The sequence below is a fragment of the Mobula hypostoma genome, chromosome 7, assembly GCF_963921235.1.
Source record: "Mobula hypostoma chromosome 7, sMobHyp1.1, whole genome shotgun sequence".
Classification (NCBI taxonomy): Eukaryota; Metazoa; Chordata; class Chondrichthyes; order Myliobatiformes; family Myliobatidae; genus Mobula; species Mobula hypostoma.
The window spans coordinates 62584981-62604322 of record NC_086103.1 but is presented as its reverse complement, the minus strand read 5'-3'; the positions used below and the strand labels follow the sequence as shown (position 1 = coordinate 62604322).

Below are 19342 nucleotides of genomic sequence, written 5' to 3'. Positions count from 1 at the left end.
TAACAATGAAACACAAGAACTGTGTGAACCACTTAGAAGGTCTACTCGTGTTCATAAACCCCCAGAGAGACTGATAGAGACATGTTAAATTATGTATTTGCTCTGGTCAGTGCTGCTAATTGTTTTTCTCTTTAAGGAAAGGAAGATGTGGTGATTTGACGTGTCAGAACGTGATTGGAGAGAGTTCTGAGCATGCGCAGAAATGATAGAATGGTCAAGAACATGGTGCTGTAAAAACGTGGTTGGGTTGTTGCTGTAAGTAAAAGTCCTATGTCTTCCAGAATATGTTTCTTTATTAGTAACCCACGGTACGTAATAATATTAAGAACACAACAGGCATGCAACAAAATGTTGCTTAATTTTCTCTCTCTTTGCTGATCATTATGATTGTAAACATAAATGATTTAAAAAGTGCAACAATCGAGAAAGGAGGCCAATTACTGCATTCCTGCTTGTGGCTCCTGTTTCAACAGAGCTTCCCTTCACCGCACTGTCACAGGTGTGTGTGTGTGTGGTGCACTGCGCGCACAGTGGCTATGCAATGTGGTGGGATTGGGGCACTTGTAATCTTCTACCAAGATAGTTCTTCCAACTACTAGGTTGTGGCAAGATGATGCTTCATCTGCTGAGTATTTTCAGCAGTTCTCGCTTTATTTTTGCTTTTCACTAATGGTGCTCCACTCCACAGGTGTTACTGTGACAGGTAGCGGTCCCTGCAGAACAAAGCAAATGTCTCCATATAGATGTAATTGGTACAGTTTGAGAGCTGATGCTTTCTCCATTGTGTTGTTACATTGTACTCATCACAATAAACATGATTAGAATACAAGTGGGAAATATCAGAAAGACTGATATATAGATTCTACATGAACTATGGAAAGTACCCAACAGTTTGGAGCACATTCCTGCAAGTGATTACAACACAGAGACAGACAATCCATGGAGAAGCACTGTGTTCACAGTTAGTTCTGATAAACTGCTTTCATTTTAAAATATTCATATTTTCATGCTTGTTTCTTTAACTACATTTTTAAATCAGTTTACAGTCCAAGGCAAACTCAGTGAACATATTACTCCAAATGCTTTCTTGAATTAATGGTTCTGTGTAACTGGAGAGATTTCCAGATGCAGAAGGAAAAAATGTTTAGTGAGATTGTGAAAAAATAAGATTACAAAGGAAACTAAATAAGCCAAAATGAGAAAATAAACTTACGACTTGGTCCATGAATCTTTATCGGCTCAGAGGCTGTAACCAATGTATGAGAACACTGCTGACAGACACAGTCCTTCCCACTGAAAGTAACACGGTCTCCAACTGGGAATGGCTTCCTACAACAATGACATTAAATACTGGTGAATGGAAGTCCATACTTGCTGGAATGCCACTCTTTTAAAGCACATACTGACAAAAGTATTTCATCCCAAAATGATTTGAAGGTACTTACTCTCTTGCCATAACTACATTGTGCTATTTAACAAAATATTTAAAAAATTACTTTGCCATGTGCATTTTTCATTGAGTATATGAGTAATTAACATGTTAAGTATCCTGTTCGTAGATCACTTAAAACTATAGCAGTATTCATTCTGATGAAATCTGGTTGTTGGTCTCTTATGCAGAATTTTACAGTAAAGTGGAGTAATGATAAGCATACCACTCATACCATTCAATGTATGTGTTATCAACCTGTATCTGTAAATCAACCATTTATTATAGAACACATTCATATCACATCTACATCATCACAACAGAATCCACATCAGATGTCAGTTATTTGTTTTAATGTCTCCCAGTCATGTCCATTTCCCATTTTTATCTGCCAGAGGAATCACTCTCTGAATATATTAGCTCCTATCATTCAGTCCAAAGAGCCTTTAGATTGGAGTAAAGTACAATATATTCATCAAATTTACTTTTATCATTCCTGCATTATCACTGAGTGTAAATCCAGGTTCAGCAGCACTGTGGGAGTACCTGCACCAGAAGGCTGCTTTGATTTCAAAAGGCATTTAACCACCATTCTCTCATGAGTAAATAAGGGATAGGCAACAAACAGTGCCAGTTACATTCATGTGGGAAGCACCACCCACAAACAGAATGTAAAAAAATCTTGTTTAGTATTAAGACATCTTTTAAAGCATTGAAAAGAAATTATCTACTGCAATCAAACAGTCAAACAGTCTGGGTTTAGAGTATGTTTATCTCAGCCACTCATTTACTCCATCAAGTAGTAATCTATTCCTTAAGTTCAATTTAAGCTATTCCTTAAGAACTCCTTATTTTACAAATCTGTCAGTGCTATGATGTCACAAATGAATTGCTCTTTATTTGATTTTAAGTATTTTTTTTCCTAACAGTTTTGAGCTCTGTAGTCTGCAAGATAAAAATTCTTTCCTGCAGCACATAACTGTTACTTACCATTTAATAGTTTAGAATTAAAAAAGAGGTGTTAACTGTGTCTCTGTGCATATGTTGTCTGGTGCTCTATATCGTCACGTACTTTTACTGAAGGGATCACGTACTTTTACTGAAGGGATGCTTGCTGTTTAGCAGTGATGTTAATTAATGTGCAACAATCAGTATTTGAGTGCAATAAGCATTTCCTGCACAATGTGCACTTTAAATGTTGGGGTAGGCATGAAACTGAGAGCAATATAAAGGAGCTATCCCTTCCTGGACTGCTGTTGTATAGTGGTGAATAAGTTCTCCTGAACTCATCCATCCCCCAGGTAATACTTCCTCTTGTTGGTCAGATATAATGATCTCTGACAGCACAAAGTCCTATTAGCTAATGAAAGAGTGTGGCACCTGTCAATCCATAATCTGATTGGAAATATGGCCTAAAGTATCAAATGATCATGGAACAACAGGAGATTATGCAATATAATCTTGCCTTTCACAAATTAGCAGTAATGTCACAGATTTGGAGAAGCCTAGGATTCATGAAACTTTCATGCTAGTTCACTGTACACAGTGTGCATTAGAAGATCATATGTTTATGACCCTGCCCCAAACTGGAGTTGCAATGAGAATTGGATTAATACTGTTACATGTATTGAGTTACCATGAAACGTTTGTCTTGATGTGATCCCCTGCAAAATTAAATTTTTTACATGCAAAGCAATTTCCAGATTTATTTTTCTTGAATAACGTTTTCCTTCCAATTTGTTTTAAGGTTTGCCTTGGTAATCATGTGCAGCCAAGTTTGTAAAAGGACTATACCAAGAGAAGAATTGGGTACACGAGAAAGCTCATGACTGGAGGTAATCTCTGTTGCTATTTACAGGTGAATCTCAAAATCTCAATTACATTTTCATCAGTAATTAGCAAAATCTCCATCAAAAGATTTAAAAAGGAGTCAACTTATGTCCTCAGGAACAAATTTCGTTTTAGTAGGTGGTTTCCCCTCTACTTATATTACCTCTCATAAATCTTTGATAGTATAGGATGGGAGATGGGCACTAACTTGTTGCTTCAAGTGATTCTGGTTATTCTTAAGCTGTGATCTGGACAAGATGAATACAAGTTTGGGGCTACAAATGCAATTGATGCAGTCTGAAATCGAAATTTTATTTAAATATGATCATTAGGTGCAATTAAGCACCAATGAAAAACTGCATTTATGGTTTTCCTAACTGAGTCTTTTTAATTTATGATTTGTTGTGTATGCTGAAACACATTAGTAGACTGGTCAAAATTAAACTCTACTTGTATTTCGACTTCCCTTATAAATTCTTCTCATGTTTTGGATTTACATTCCTTATTTGAACAGCCTTTTAAAATATTTCTCATGCTGACTAGAAAGCTGTAAAAACTAGACTTATTAAATTATAATGAAATCCAGCAGCATACCACAGTAAATCATCATCTGGAAATATAACAATACTGCCTTTTTCAGTGATATTATTTCTGTATAAACATTTTAATGAGACAAACAACTCAGAGCCATGAATAAGAAACCGATAAAGAGCTTTTCAGGAGAGGCTGATCTAAATCCTAAACTGGGCGGGGGGGGGGGGGCAGTCTAATCTGAATTGGACCTATTCCAAATCTTGTTTACTAAATAAATATGATTACACCAAATTCTTTCCAGCTCGTAACTCACAAATATATTGTGTTTAATTCTAAATGTTTAAGGTATGCTCTATTGAATATAATTTTGTGACATCATCAATCTAGATTACTTCCAAGTACATATTTTACAATGTACTATACATTTCCCCCCCACCCCCATTGGCTCATGTTGATACTGAGGTAACATGCAGAATATAGAGAGTAAAGAGAGGAAACAGAGGGCTCCAGAAGGTGTGTGTGATTATTCTTTTTTTTATTATGCACACATAAATATATCAAGCAGTATTGTCACATTGACAATGTAATGGGTTTCTCTTTTAAAGGGGAAAAATAGTGAAATGAGTTCAACACTTAAACATTTGCCAAATTATCTGATCATCCATTAGGAAGGTTGTTCTTCAAACTTTATAACTGTTCAGCTGATCTGGGAGCCAGAAGAGATGTTGAATTGTATTCTGTAACTGGACTCATTTAATATCTCACTTGATGCCTTCTTAGTCTTCTTCAACATTTACATAAAGAGCATTTTCAAATTCAAAACCTCCCTGACCATTCTATTGGGGCTTTGTGCTGAGATCAATTGGTGTAAGTGAACCCTTGTGAATCTTCTTCCTATTCTTGAGACAATTTTTGAAGTTCTTCATTCTACAATCTCTGATATCTCATTTCTCAACTCTAACCAGTTGGGTAGTCTCAGCACTTCAATCTTACAGATAATCTGACCTTCTCCTTTTGAAATGTTATCATGTTTTGCTTCAACTGCTTCCTTTCACTTCCCCTTCCAGATTCAGCTGAAGCAGAATCCGACATATCATGAATCTTCTATGCTTCATCACTTTTGAAGGAACGTGTCATGGAGTGCAGCTCAGAAGAAAATCTGCAAGTTTATGATTCACAGTGAGATCTTATTTGTATTCCATGACTTTTTTTTGCAGGGCCTCATTCACTGTACCTACTGATTTCCCAGTTTCTATGTCTGAGGCTAGATAATAAGGCAATTACTGACTCCATTTTATTTTACAGAACATTCGAAATATAATAACAAAGGTTGAGGACAAAGTTCCAAGATGATCTCAACATGGGATATTGTAGCATACCCTCTGCGGTGCCGTCAGTGGTAGGCATGACTCCATAGTCATTATCGTTATTTTGAAGGGCTCTCCAGTAGTACCAGGAAGTTGACTGCACTGCTGTCATAGTAGTCTGTGTGGATATGCTGGAATAGCTTAATGAGCCACTTCCACATCTGGCTCTCAATGGCTGCTTCTGCAGATGTAGCAAATATTGGACATTTTGGAAATCTCTTCCAGATCGGCATTCATGGCAGGCCAACAGACAGATTTGCTAGCTACTATTGTGAATTATCAATATTGATGTATTAATTTGTAACATTCACCTTGCATTTGAGATTGCTCCTTTTTCAACTGTTGTTGCCAATGCATTAGTGCTTCACTCTCCATGCTGTTCAGCAGTTTCTAAGTATTGTAAAAGTCTCTCCTTTGTGGCTTTCATTGCTGTTTCAACATTATGAAACTTAGTGACCTACATTTTTCTAGCCTGCAGTCCTGCATCCAACCTTGCACATTGATGCTGTACGTACTTTATTTTGCAGTGGAAACATTTCCCTGCTTAAAATGATATATACATAAAGTGATCTTGGTCACCTCCAAACTAAGTTCCCCTGCATGTTCTATCTTTTGTGACAAACCGATTTGTGTAATTTGGACTCTTGTAAACTGTACCAGAATTCCTCCTTTGCTATCATCATTTGTTCATGTACAGCATTAACACTCAAATCGTGCACCCACTGGAATTCTTTGGTGATTTTGGAAGGCATCCTGTTGACCTTGCATATACACATATCAATTGTTAGATTTTTGCACTTAATCATATAGATTGAATTTCCTTGTCTGTTAAATTAGATACAAACTTGCCTGCATTACTTGATTTGGGAAGGTTTCAAATATATAACTTTGAGGCAGGCTCTTCAATACAACTACAAAATCTCTATTGGTCTCATCTATATTGTTCAGTTCAGTTCAGTTCAGTTTTTGTTTACAGGTTTCCCCCCGCCATCCGAAGGTAGAGTGTTCCTATGAAACGGTTCATAAGCTGAAATGTGGTAAAGCGAAGAAGCAATTACCATTTATTTATATGGGAAAATTTTGTGACCGTTTGCAGACTCAAAAATAACCTACCAAATCATGCCAAATAACACATGAAACCTAAAATAACAGTAACATATAGTAAAAGCAGGAATGATATGATAAATACACAGCCTATATAAAGTAGAAATACTTCTCCACAATCATTACTGAACTGTTCTCCGAAGTGAAAATCTCACGCAAGTGCTCTCGGCAGAAAATCTCACACAAGGGCTGTTGGCAAAAACACTCTCTCCAGTAACCCTTAAGCTATGAAGCTGCGAAATCATACCAAATAACACGTAAAAATACACAGCCCGTACAAAGTAGAAATAATGTATCACTTACCGGAATTGGGACAGCGCCAAGGTGGTGTATTCACGGAGAATGCAGCAGTAGCCGGGAGGCACACAGCACATCTTTAAGAAAAAAGCGAAATAAACATGCTAACTAATTAGGTGCTGCCCGGCATGTAATTGTCGGCCCAGATCAGTGCCGATTGCCCATTGCATTGCCTCTGATTTGGGCTGACAATTACGTGTCGGGTGACACCTAATTAATTAGCATGTTTATTTCAGCTTTTTTCTTAAAGATGTGCTGTGTGCCTCCCGGCTACTGCTGCATTCTCCGTGAATTGGTATCTGTCCGCGGCCTGGGTGTTGGGGTGGTGGGACAATGGGGTGTTGTCTGTTTCCATTAGAGCAGGCAGCTCATCTTATCCCATGACTGCCCGCCTCGATGTCGAAGGTCGAGGTTCGTCGTCTGCTGTGGCTGATGTGGAAGGCTTGCTTGACCGCTGAGCCTCGCGCATTTTTCTATCATACAGTTCTTTGTAAGCACTCAAACGATCCTGCAAATATCCCCTAAACCGACGTACCCTTTCAAAATTAAAGTCGTACTTTACGTTGCTTCACGTTCATTTCGCTACTGCATTCGGTTTTGATTGTTATCCTTTCCTCTTCCAATTGCATCAGCTCTTCATCCATCAGTTCTTGGTCATGGGATGCCAAAACCTCTTCAACATCATATTCGTCAGCTTCCACAAGCCAAACTCACATTGTTCTTACTTCGTTCACCACGATCGAAATGCTTAATTATGTCTAGTTTTACGCTAAGTGTAACACCCTTACGAGCTCTTTCAGGCTTTTCTGACACCTTAGAACTCATCTTGCAAACGGCTGCTCACAGGCATATGTTTCAGCAATGCTGGCGAGAAAGCTGTTCCAAATCCCGGGGAGAGCGGCTGCTCGGGGTGCGCGCTGCCTTTTATTATGCGCTGATTTTTTTCGCGCACTGTTTTTTTTCATAACAGTGAAAACACCTTCTGAAAGCGAAAACAGGGAACTAATGTAGGTCTTTTGTAACAGTGAGGTTTCGTAAAGCGAACATTCGAAAAGCGGGGGACACCTGTATTGTCATTTAGAAATGCATGCATTAAAAATTGATAAAACCTTCCACCAGAATGATATCACAGAAACACAGGAAAAACCAAGACTAAATCTGACAAAACCACATAATTAGAACATATAGTTACAACAGTGCAAAGCAATACCATAATTTGATAAAGAGCAGACCATGGGCACGGTAAAAAAAAAAGTCTTAGTCCCGATAGACTCATCATCCCACGCAGGCAGCAGAAAGGAGGTACTCTCCCTGCCATGAACCTCCAAGCGCCGCCAACTCGCCGATGCAACACCACTGGAAACACCTGACTGCAGCAGACTCTGAGTCCGTCCGAAAACCTCGAGCCTCCGACCAGCCCCTCCAACACAGCCTCTCCGAGCACCATCCTCTGCCGAGTGCTTCGGCCCCGTCCCAGCCACTGAGCAACAAGCAAAGCTGAGGACTTGGGGCCTTCTCCTCCGGAGATTCTGGACCACACAGTAGCAGCAGCAGCGAAGCAGGCATTTCAGCAGTTTCACCAGATGTTCCTCCGTGCTCTCACGTCTGTCTCCATCAAATCAGGATTGTGCACGGCACCCTACCTGACAAATAACAGATGTCACCACTGGAGTGGCTGCTGCGAGCTGCGTCGTGCCGCCATCTCACCACCTGGTGTCAGATTCCAACTTCTTAGCTTTTCATGATCTCCAAAGGTGCTGGATTAAAGTGATTCTGCAATTTTTTTTTATCACCTCATCAAACGAAATATTTGTCTTGCAAGATGCCAGGATAATTTGGCAAAGTGGCATGGCTATCCTGCCATCTCCAGGATAAAATTGTTTTCTTGCACTCTGTTATGACTTCATTTTGAGTAATGACCCTCAAATTCAGCAACATTGCTTGTCCTGAAGAACAGCTTTGTTGGAGAACAAAACAGCTTAGTTCAGTAACATAAATACCCAAGTTCCCATTGTAGCCAAATTGGGTCTCAGCTTCCACCTTGTTTCATTTTCACTTCAATGATTCCAAGTCTTGTATCTTACAACTTCTGCACCTGTATCAGAACCAGAGCCCTATCACTTCAAAACATGCAGGTTAACTGCATTATAATTAATTGTGTGGCTTCGACTCACCTTAAAACCACAAGCTTGTGGTTATTCAGGAATTCAATTATTTCAATACCTTACAGATTCAATTCTTTTCCACCAGTGCAATATACTTGCCCCTGTGTGTTCCTGTTCTGCAATGAAGTACCATGCAGAGTATGCAAAGTGGGAAACTTGGACAGATTTAGCAGATATATTTGTTTTATTCAAAGATCTTCTCAGATGCACACAATGTAAATATAATCTATGTATCATTATAAATATCAGTTACTGCCTATAATTACCACTCAGATTGATGTTTATTCACTTAATGTTGTTATTTTCTGGGAAACATTATTTTTTAAACACTCAATTCATGCAGGTTGTGTCAAGCTATACTTTGTTAGGAGTTTGAGGATATTTGGTATGGCACCAAGTGTTCTTGCAAGTTTCTATAGCTGCACAGTTGAGAGCATTCTGACTGATGTGGAGGCTGCAATGCACAGGATTGCAAGAGGCTTCGGAAGGTAATCGACTTTGCCAGCTCCGCTATGGTCAGCACCATCCCAACGTCAAGCACATCTTCAGGAGGTGTTACCTCATGAAGGCAACATCAATCATTAAGAACCCCCATTATCTGGGACATGCCCTCTTCTTGCTACTATCATAGGGAAGAGGTACAGAAGCCTGAAGACCTACAACCAACAATTTAAGAACAGCTTCTTCCCCTCTGTCCTCACATATCTGAAAGGTCCATGACCAGCTCCACATTATTTTCTTTTTGTATTATTTATTTATTTTGAAACTTATATTAATTTTATGTCTTTGCACTGTACTGCTGATCCAAAACAGTGATAAAACATGCTTCTAATTCTGATTCTAACATCAGCCTTATAGCAAAGCACACCACAGTGCAAATGATATGGTTCTTGGAGCTATAACCTAAATTTATCCAAAATTCTGAGCAAATAATTAAAATGTTTGCAAGTTTTAGAAGGCATGCCTTTATATTTAATTCTGCATATTTATAAGACCATAAGATATCAAAGCAGATTTAGGCCATTCAGGCCACCAAGTCTGTTCAGCAATTCCATCATGGCTGATTTACTATCTCTCTCAGTGCCATTCTTCTGCCTTCTTCCCATAACCTTCGCACCCTTACTAATTAAGAACCTATCAACCTCCATTTTAAAGATACCCAATGACTTGGCCTCCAGAGCAGTCTGTAGCAATGAAATCCACAGATTCAATGAACTTTGGTTAAAAAAAAAATCACCCTTCATCTCTGTTCTAAAGAGATGTCCTTTTATTCTGAGGCTGTGCCCTCTGGTCTTAGACTCGTCCGCTATAGGGACCATTCTCTGTACAACCACTCTTTCTAGGTCTTTCAATATTTGGTCGATTTCAATGAGATCACTCTCATTCTTCCAAACTCCAGTGAATACAGGCTCAGAGCCATCAAACACTCATATGTTAACCTTGCCATTCCCAGGATCATTCTTGTGAACATCCTCTGGATCCTTTCCAATGCCAGCACATCCTTTAATAATAGGACCAAATCTGACCACAATACTCCAAATACATCTGGCTAATGAAGCGTAAAACCTCTGCATTACATCCTTGCCTTTATACTCAAGTCCTCTTGAAATGAATGCTAATATTGTATTTGCCGTCCTTACCACCAGCTCAATTTGCAAGTTTACATTGAGGGTATTCTGCACAAGGACTCCCAAGTCCCTTTGCACCTCTAAATTCTGAATTTTCTCCCCATTAAGAAAATAATCTATGCCTTTATTCTTTATTCTAAAGTACATGATTATAGACTACCCGGCACTGTATTCCATCTTCCACTTCTTTGCCTATTCCCTTTATCTGTCTACATCATTCTGCAAACTCTCTGCTTTCTTAACACTCCCTACTCCTCCACATATCTTCGTATTGTCCTCAAACTTGGCCACAAAACCATCAATTCCATCTTCCAAATCAATGACATATAAAGTGAAAAGCAGCGAGCAGTCCCAACACCAACCATTGTGGAACACCACTAGTCACTGGTAGCAAACCAGAAAGGTCCCCTTTACTCCCAGTCTTTGCCTCTTGCCAGGCAGCCAATCTTTTATCCATGCTAATATTTTTCCTGTACGACACATGCTGTTATCTTGTTTAGCAGCCACAGGTGTGATAGGTTGTCAAGAAGAAGAAGAAAGCCCTTAACTCTGAGTGGAGCCATCGGGATGCTATCATGACAGCGCTTTTTTTAAGCAGGCTTTCTTATTTTTACGAGGCCAAGTTGCTAGCTCAACACTCAACCCAGCACGGATGGAAAGTGTGCAAGGGCGTCAGCTGGATTCGAACTTGGGAGCCTTTGCTCTGAAGTCCGGCGCTGATGTCACTAAGCCACCAGCCGGCTACAGGTTGTCAAAGGCCTTCTGAAAATCCAAGTAAACAACATCCACCAACTCTCTTTTGTCTGTCCTATTTGTTACTTCCTCAAAGAATTCCAACAGATTTTCAGTCAAGATTTTCCCTTAAGGAAACCATGCTGACTTTGGTTTATTTTACCATGTGCCTCCAAATACTTCAAAAATCTCATCAATAAAATCCACTTCAACATCTTCCCAACCACAGAGGTCAGGTTAACTGGCCTAGTGTTTCCTTTCTTCTGCCTAGCTGTCAGGACGCAGAAGCAGGGACCCAATCACAGACCAAGTTCTGTGCGCACTGTGATATTTATTGAGAAGCAAATCCAGAGGGGCAACAAAGTTGGCATCAAAGTTCAGGCAGAGATCAAAATATCCAGAGAAATACAAAAACCAGAATCAGCAAACAGACAGAGTCAATACTCAGAAGGACAGAGTTCAGATATGAATGCTGGAAAGGCTCAGGAAAACTCACTGGCACAACCGGGCAAAACACAGGTGAAAACACAGGACTAAAATACACAAAGCAATAAACAGAGAGGCAGATGATAGGTGGAGCACAATAAGACACAGGTGGCAGGTAATAATAGGAAACCAGTGAAGGGTGGAGTAGTCAGTGATACAGTGGCAGGAGTAGAGCAGGGGTGGGGACAGGAGCACATGGGGCATGAAAACAAACAAGAGCACATGTCAATACAAAACCACAGACTGATGGCTAGGGGGAAAAACACAAAAAAACAGAGTTCAGCTGGAGGTACTGACACCAACTCCATTCTTGAACTGTGGAGTGCAATTTGTAATTTCCTAGTCCTCCAGACCATTCCAGAATTTAGTGATTCTTGAAAGATCACTTCTGAGGTCTCCATATCCTCTTCAGCTAACTCTTTCAGAACCCTGATGTCTCACAGAGACAGGCCTTTCAGTCCATCTAGTCTGTGCCAAACCATTGATCTCCATAATCCCATCGACCTCCTCCAGGACCACAGCCCTCCATATACATCCCACTCATGTAGAGTACCTATCCAAATTTCTCTTAAGTGTTGCAATCAACCCCATATCCATCATATCCACTGGCGGCTCGTTCACACTCTCGCCACCCACAGATTGAAGAAGTTCTCCCTCGTGTTCCCCTTAAACATTTCACCTTGCACCCTTAACCCATGATCTCTAGTTGTAATTTCTCCTACTCTCACTGGAAAAAGCCTGCTTGCAATTTACTAATCTATAACCCTCATAATTTTAATACCTGTATCAAATCTCCACTCAATCTTTTATGTTCTAAGGAATAAAGTCCTAATTTATTCACCCCTTCCCACTAACTTCGGTCCTAAAGTCTCTCTATACTCTTTCAAACTTGTTTACATCTTTCCTGTAGGTAGGTGACCAAAACGGCACACAATACTTTAAATTAAGCCTCATCAATGTCTTATACAATTTCAAAATAATATCCCAACTCCTCTGCTCAATACATTGATTTATGAAGGCCAATATGCCAAAAGTTCTCTCTATGGACTATCTACCTGTGAACTCCAATCTACGTGTGATGATATTTTCAATGAATTCTGGATCTGTATTTCCAAATCCCTCTGTTCCACATCACTCCTCAGTGCCCTATGCGCACTATTTAAGAGTTACCCTGACTGGTCCTCACAAAGTTCAACACTTCACACTCACCTGCACTAAATTTCATTTGCCATTTTTCAGCCCATTTTTCCTGCTGGTCCAGATCCAGTCTTTCTCACTGTTCATTACACACCCAGTCTTGGTGTCATCTGCAAATTTGCTGATCCAGTTTACTGCACTATTATCCAGATCATTGATATAGATGACAAACAACAATGGACTTGGCACCAATCCTTGCAGCACACGGCTAGTCACAGGCCTCCAATCAGAGAAGCAACTATCTACTATCACTGTCTGGCATCTTCCGTGAAGCCATTGACTAATCTAATTTACCACCTCATCTTGGATGCCAAGTGAATGAACCTTCTTGACCAATCTCCCACGTGGGACCTTCTCAAAGGCTTGCTAAAGTCCATGTAGATAACCTCCACAGCCTTGCCTTCATCAACTTTCCTGGTAACTTCCTTGAAAAACTCTGTAAGATTGTTTAGACTCGACCTACGTCACACAAAGCTATCCTTGTTGACTATCCTTAATCAGTCCATGTCTATACAAGTACTTATATATGCAATCCCTTAGGATACCTTCTAATAGCTTTCCCATTACTGATATCAGACTCATCGGCCTATAATTTCCTGGCTCATTCCTAGAACCTTTCTTAAACAACAGAACAACGCTAGCTATCCTCCCATCCTCTGACACCTCACATGTGGTTAATAATGTTTTAAATATCTCTGCAAGGGCCCCTACAATTTCTGCACCAGCCCACAAGGTCAGAGGGAACACTTTGTCAGGCCATGGTGATTCACCTACCCTAATTTGCCTCATGGCAGCAAACACCTCCTCCCTTGTAATCTATATATGGTCCTTGACCTCACTGTCGCTTTGCCTCACTTCTGTGTCTGTCTCTTGAGTAAATACAGATGTAAAAAATCCATTTAAGATCTCCCCATCTCTTTTGGCTCCTTGCATGGATTACCACTCTGATCTTCCCGAGAAGCAATTTTGTCACTTGCTATACTTTTGCTCTTATTAGATCTGGAGAACCCCTTAGGATTCTCCTTCACCTTGTCTGTTAGAGCAATCTCATGTTTTCATTTAGCCTTCATGATTTACTTCTGAAGTGTTCTCTTGCAGCTCTTATACTCAAGTATACTCAATGTTCCTACCTGCCTATACCTGCTATGCAACTCCTATTTCTTAGCCAGAGCCTAAATACCTCTTGAAAACCCAGGTTGAATAACCCAGGTTATTCTTGCCTTCTATTCTAACAGGAACATACACACTGTACTCCCAAAATTTCACTTTTTAAGGCCTCCCACTTTCCAAGTACACCTTTGCCAAAAACAACCTGTCCCAATCTACGCTTGCCAGATCTTTTCTGATATCATCAAAACTGGCCTTTCTCCAATATAGAATCAGACGTATCCTTTTCCATAGTTACTTTTAAACTAATGGCACACCGATCACTATATGCAAAGCGTTGCCTTACACAAATTTCTGTCACCTACCCTGTCACATACCCTAATAAGAGATCTGGCATTGCACTCTGTCTAGTTGGGACTTCTATGCACTGATTAAGGAAACTTACCTGCACACATTTGATGAACTCTTTCCCATCCAGCCCTTTGACAATATGGGAGTCCCGGTCCATATGTGAAAAGTTAAAATCACCTACTATCAAAATCTTATGTTGCTTGCAGCACTCTGTAATCTCTACAAATTTGTTCCTCTAAATCCGTTGGGTGGTCTATAATATAATCCCCATAAGGTGGCCATATCTTTCTCATTCCTCAGTTCCACCTATGGAGTCTCACAAGATGAGCTTTCCAGTCTGTCCTTTCTGAGCACTGCCATGCCATTTTCCCTGCCTAGTAATGCCACCCCCTCCACTCGATCACATCTAAAACAACAGATCCCTGGAACATTGCGTTGCCAGTCTTGCCCCTCCTGCAACCAAGTCTCACTAATGGCTACAATGTCATCATTACATGTGCTGATCTATGCTCTAAGCTCATCCACCTTCCCTGCAGAAATCCTTGCATTGAAATATACGCAGCTTAGAACATTAGCTCCATCATGCTCAACCTTTGATTCCTGACTTTCTAAGTAGGCTTAAAAACGTCTGTCTCCATAACCTCTCCACTATCTGTTCCGGCACTCTGGTTCCCATCCTGCTGCAACTCTAGATTAACCGCCTCCCCCGTGCAGCATTTGTAAAATCTTTCTGCTATGATATTAGTGCCCGTCCAGTTCAGGTGCAAACTGTCCCTCTGTACACATCCCACCTTTTCAAAAATCTGAAGCTCTCTCCTGTGATCTGCACCATCTCCTTAGTCACATGTTAAACTGTATGATCTGCCTATTTCTGGCCTCACTAGCACTTGGCACAGGTAACAATCCTGAGATCGTAACCATGGAGGTCATGTCCTTTAACTTAGCACCTTACTTCCTGAATTCACTTTGCAGGACATCGTCACCCCTCCTACATGTGTCATTTTTACCAATGTGGACCATGACATCTCCCACTTAAGAATGCTGTGGACTCAATCCAAGATGTTCCTAATGCTCTGATATCTTGGATCGATGTCAGGGACATCAGGAAGCAACATACTTCACTCTTCACTTGGCCTTAGGTCACCTGGACAATACAGACACCCTTGTCAGGATGCTGCTTGTTGACTATAGCTCGGCGTTTAACACCATTATTCCTACAGACCTGATCGAAAGGCTACAGAACTTGAGCCTCTGTACCACCCTCTGCAATCGGATCGTCAACTTCCTAACCAAAAGACCAAAATCTGTGCAGATTGTTAGTAACATCTCTCCCTTGGTGACAATCATTCAACACTGCTGCATCTCAGAGATGTGTGCTTAGTCCACTGCTCTGCTCTCTCTACACCCATGACTGTGTGGCTAGGCATAGCTCAAATGCCATTTATAAATTTGCTGATGATACAAGCACTGTTGGCAGAATCTCAGATGCAGATAAGAGGGTGTACAAGAGTGAAACATACCAGCTAGTTGAGTGGTGTCACAGCAACAACCTTGCACTCAATGTCATTAAGACCAACAAGCTGATTGTGGACTTCAGAAAAGATAAGACAAAGAAACATGAACCAGTCCTCATAAAGGGACCAGCAGTGGAGACAGTGAGCAATTTCAAGTTCCTGGGTGTCAATATTTCTGTGAATCTGATCTGATCCCAATGTATCGATGCAGCTATAAAGAAGGCAAGACAGCAGTTATATTTCATTAGGAATTTGAGGAGCATTGGTTTGTCATCTAAGACACTCGAAAACATCTTCAGATGTATCACGGAGAGCACTCTGAGAGGCTGCATCACTGTCTGGTATGGGGGGAGCGGGCTACTGCACAGGATCGTAAGAAGCTACTGAAGGGTGCAAACTTAATCAGCTCCATCATGGGTACTAGCCTCCGTATTATCCAAGATATTTTCAAGGAGTGATGCCTCAGAAAGGTGGCGACCATTCTTAAGGACCTTCATCACCCGGTTCATGTCTTCTTCTCATTGGTACCATCAGGAAGGAACTACAGAAGCCTAGAGGCACACACATCAATTCAGGAACAGCTTCTTCCCCTTTGCCATCCAATTTCTAATTGGACATTAAATCCATGAACATTACCTCATTTATTTGTCTGTTTTCGTAATGTTTTTAATTTAACTATTCAATATACACACATATACATTTTGCAATTTATTTATTTGTTAATTTATTTATATTTATTGCATTGTCCTGGTGCTGTTGAGTTGACAAATTTTAGGACATATACCGGTGATATTAAACCCAATTCTAATTCTGAAAATGTGCCAACCGCCCTGCTCATTTCTTTTAAACTCTCTCCTTCTACACAATCCAATGTCTCCTTGGAAATTATGGTGTGCAAAACTGTGGCATCCATCTGTTCCAGGTGACTTATCTGCCTTCAGACCTTTCAGCTTCCCAACCATCTTCTCATTTGTAATAGCAACTATACTCACTTCTGCCCCAAAAAACACCCTTGAATTTCTGGCATACTGCTGGTGTTTTCCATGGTGATGCAAAATACTTATATAGTTCAAAGACAAGAAAATCTGCAGATGCTAGAAATCTAAGCACCACACACAAACTGTTGGAGGATCACAGCAGGTCAGGCAGCATCTACGGGAAAGAGTAAACAGTTGACACTTCGGGCATTTTGCTCTTAAACATTGACTGTTTACTCTTTCCATGGATGCTGCCAGGCCTGCTGAGTTCCTCCAGCATTTTGTGTGTGTTGCTTGTATTTATTAAGTTCGTCTGCCATTTCCTTCTCCCCCATTACTACCTCTCCAGCATAATTTTCGAGCAGTCTGATAACCACACTTTTTATATATCTGAATAACTTTTTTGTTATTATTTAGCTTATCTACATATTTTATCATTTCTCTCCTTCAGGCTTTTCTTTTAGTTTCCTTCTGTTGCCTTTTAAAGGCTTCTCAACCCTCTAGCTTCTCATTAACTTTTGCTATACCTTCTCTTTTGCTTTATGATATCTTTGATTTCTCTTGTCTGCCATGGTTGCCTCATCCTCCCTGTAGAATACATCTTCTACTTTGTTTTGTGCAGTATCTTTTCTGTATTTTCTAAATTGCCCCCAGAAACTCCAGCCATTAGTGTTCTGCTGTCATCCCTGCCAATACCCCCTTCCAATCAACTTTGGTCAGCTCCTCTCTCATGCCACTGTAGTTGTTTTTAATTATGTCTATTCCATGGCATAAAGAAAATAACACTACCCTGATCAGAGAGGAAACTAGCATTATATTTAACATTAAACTATCCATCATTTCACTGACATCAGTAAGATTTTGCACACAATTTTATTCTCAGTACGTCAGATAGTCTGGATTTTGTTTGCTGGTGACAGTGGCTACTGAGTTAGTTCAGAATTGAAAAGCATGACTGATGTCAAAATGCTATTTGAGGAATAATTGTCATCCACATGTGTTATCTATAATAAATGGCACAGATTTCATGCTTGGAATAATATTGCCTCACTCAATGTTATGTGACCAATGCTCTGACTGAGCAAAATCTGTTCCAGTGTGAACAGGTGCAGCTGTTGTTGCTGGTTCTTGTGTCTGACACAGGCAGACAGCTGCACAGGGGCCAGGAACCCAATCAAGACTACAACAAATTTCTGAAGAATATTGTGCCAGATACTCTTCTGTGCAGTTATCCAATAAATCCTTTGACCCCACCATCAGATATCACTGCAGAAGCTTCTCTTGAAAAGTAACAGTAGAAAAGACACAATTTCTGCACTAAGTAACCTAAACCAATTCCATGTCTATTTCATAAAGTTTAGTTTAATCACAAATTACTGACTTACATTACAGAAGCTTTTGCAATAAGCCAGTGAATATGTATTCTCCTAAATCAAGATGGAATAAATATGATTTGTGTAATACTTGCAGAAAGAATGACAGGTAATCACGACCTAACACTTCTACAAGGAGAATGAGGGGCTATTGTGAACTTATTCCCAACAACTATAATATATTTTGGGACTTTCTGAGTGTAAAAGGTTCAGATAGGGCAGAACTTGTTAGGTGCATTTAGGAGTGCTTCTTAGTTCAATATGCAGAGAGTCCAACAAGAGCAGGGGCTGTACTGGACCTGATGCTGGGTAATGAGCCTGAGCAGGTGACTGACCTTTCAGTGGGAGAGCAGTAAAAGAACAGTAATCACAACTCATTAAGTTTTAAGATAGTTATAGATAAGTATGGGCCTTGCTGGAGAGTATTAAATTGGAGTAGGGCAAATTATGAGAGCATTAGGTAGGAACTATGGAGTTTTTTTGGAACAGTTGCTTTTGGGAAAGTCCACATCCAACATGTGGAGAGTTGGTTTAAAGTTCAACTGCACAGAGTACAGAACAGATATGTTCCAGTCAGAAAGAAGGACAAGGATAGTATGGTTAAAGAACCTTGGATGTTGAGAGAGATGATCATTTTAGTCAAGGAGACAAAGGGAAAGTATGTAAAGCTTAGGAAGCTAGATTCAAACAGAGCCCTTGAGGATTATAAGGAAGTCAGAAAAGAACTCAGGAAGGGAATAAGGAAAGCCGGGAGGGACCATGAGAAGTTCTTGATAAGTCGGGTTAAGGAGAACCCCTAGGCATTCTATACATACATCAAGAGCAAGATGATAACCTAAGGAGAGGATAGGACCACTCATCTATAAAGGGGGGAGCATTTGCTTGGATGCAGAGGATGCGGGTCAGGTCCTTAGTCAGTACTTTACATCATTATTTAGCAAGGAAAAGGACATGATGGATAGGGAGACCAGTGCCGAGCATATTAATATGCTTGGGCATTTCAAAGTAAAGAAGGAGGTGATGTTGAGTCTCCTAAAGAGCATTAAGGTTGATAAGTCTCCAGGATCTGATGGGATATACCCCAGGTTATTGAAACAGGCAAGAGAAGAGACTGCAGGGGCCTTGACCAATATCTTTATGTTTTCTCTAGCCACAGGTGAGTTCCAGAGAAATGGCAAGTAACTAATACTGTTCCATTATTCAAGAAAAGAACAAGGGTTAATCCTGGAAAATATAGTCTGCTAAGTCTCA

The 19342-nt window shown here is 40.2% G+C and overlaps 1 protein-coding gene across 10 annotated transcripts in view; it reads right to left on the bottom strand.

Annotated features, from left to right (window-relative positions):
- Positions 1–19342, bottom strand: part of ablim3 (actin binding LIM protein family, member 3) — a 331288-nt gene that overhangs the window by 151656 nt on the left and 160290 nt on the right. For all 10 annotated transcript variants that reach the window (XM_063053520.1, XM_063053523.1, XM_063053529.1 and 7 more), the window contains one exon: positions 1214–1329. In XM_063053520.1, the coding sequence (XP_062909590.1) occupies positions 1214–1329 (116 nt within the window). The remainder of the gene's footprint in view (positions 1–1213; positions 1330–19342) is intronic.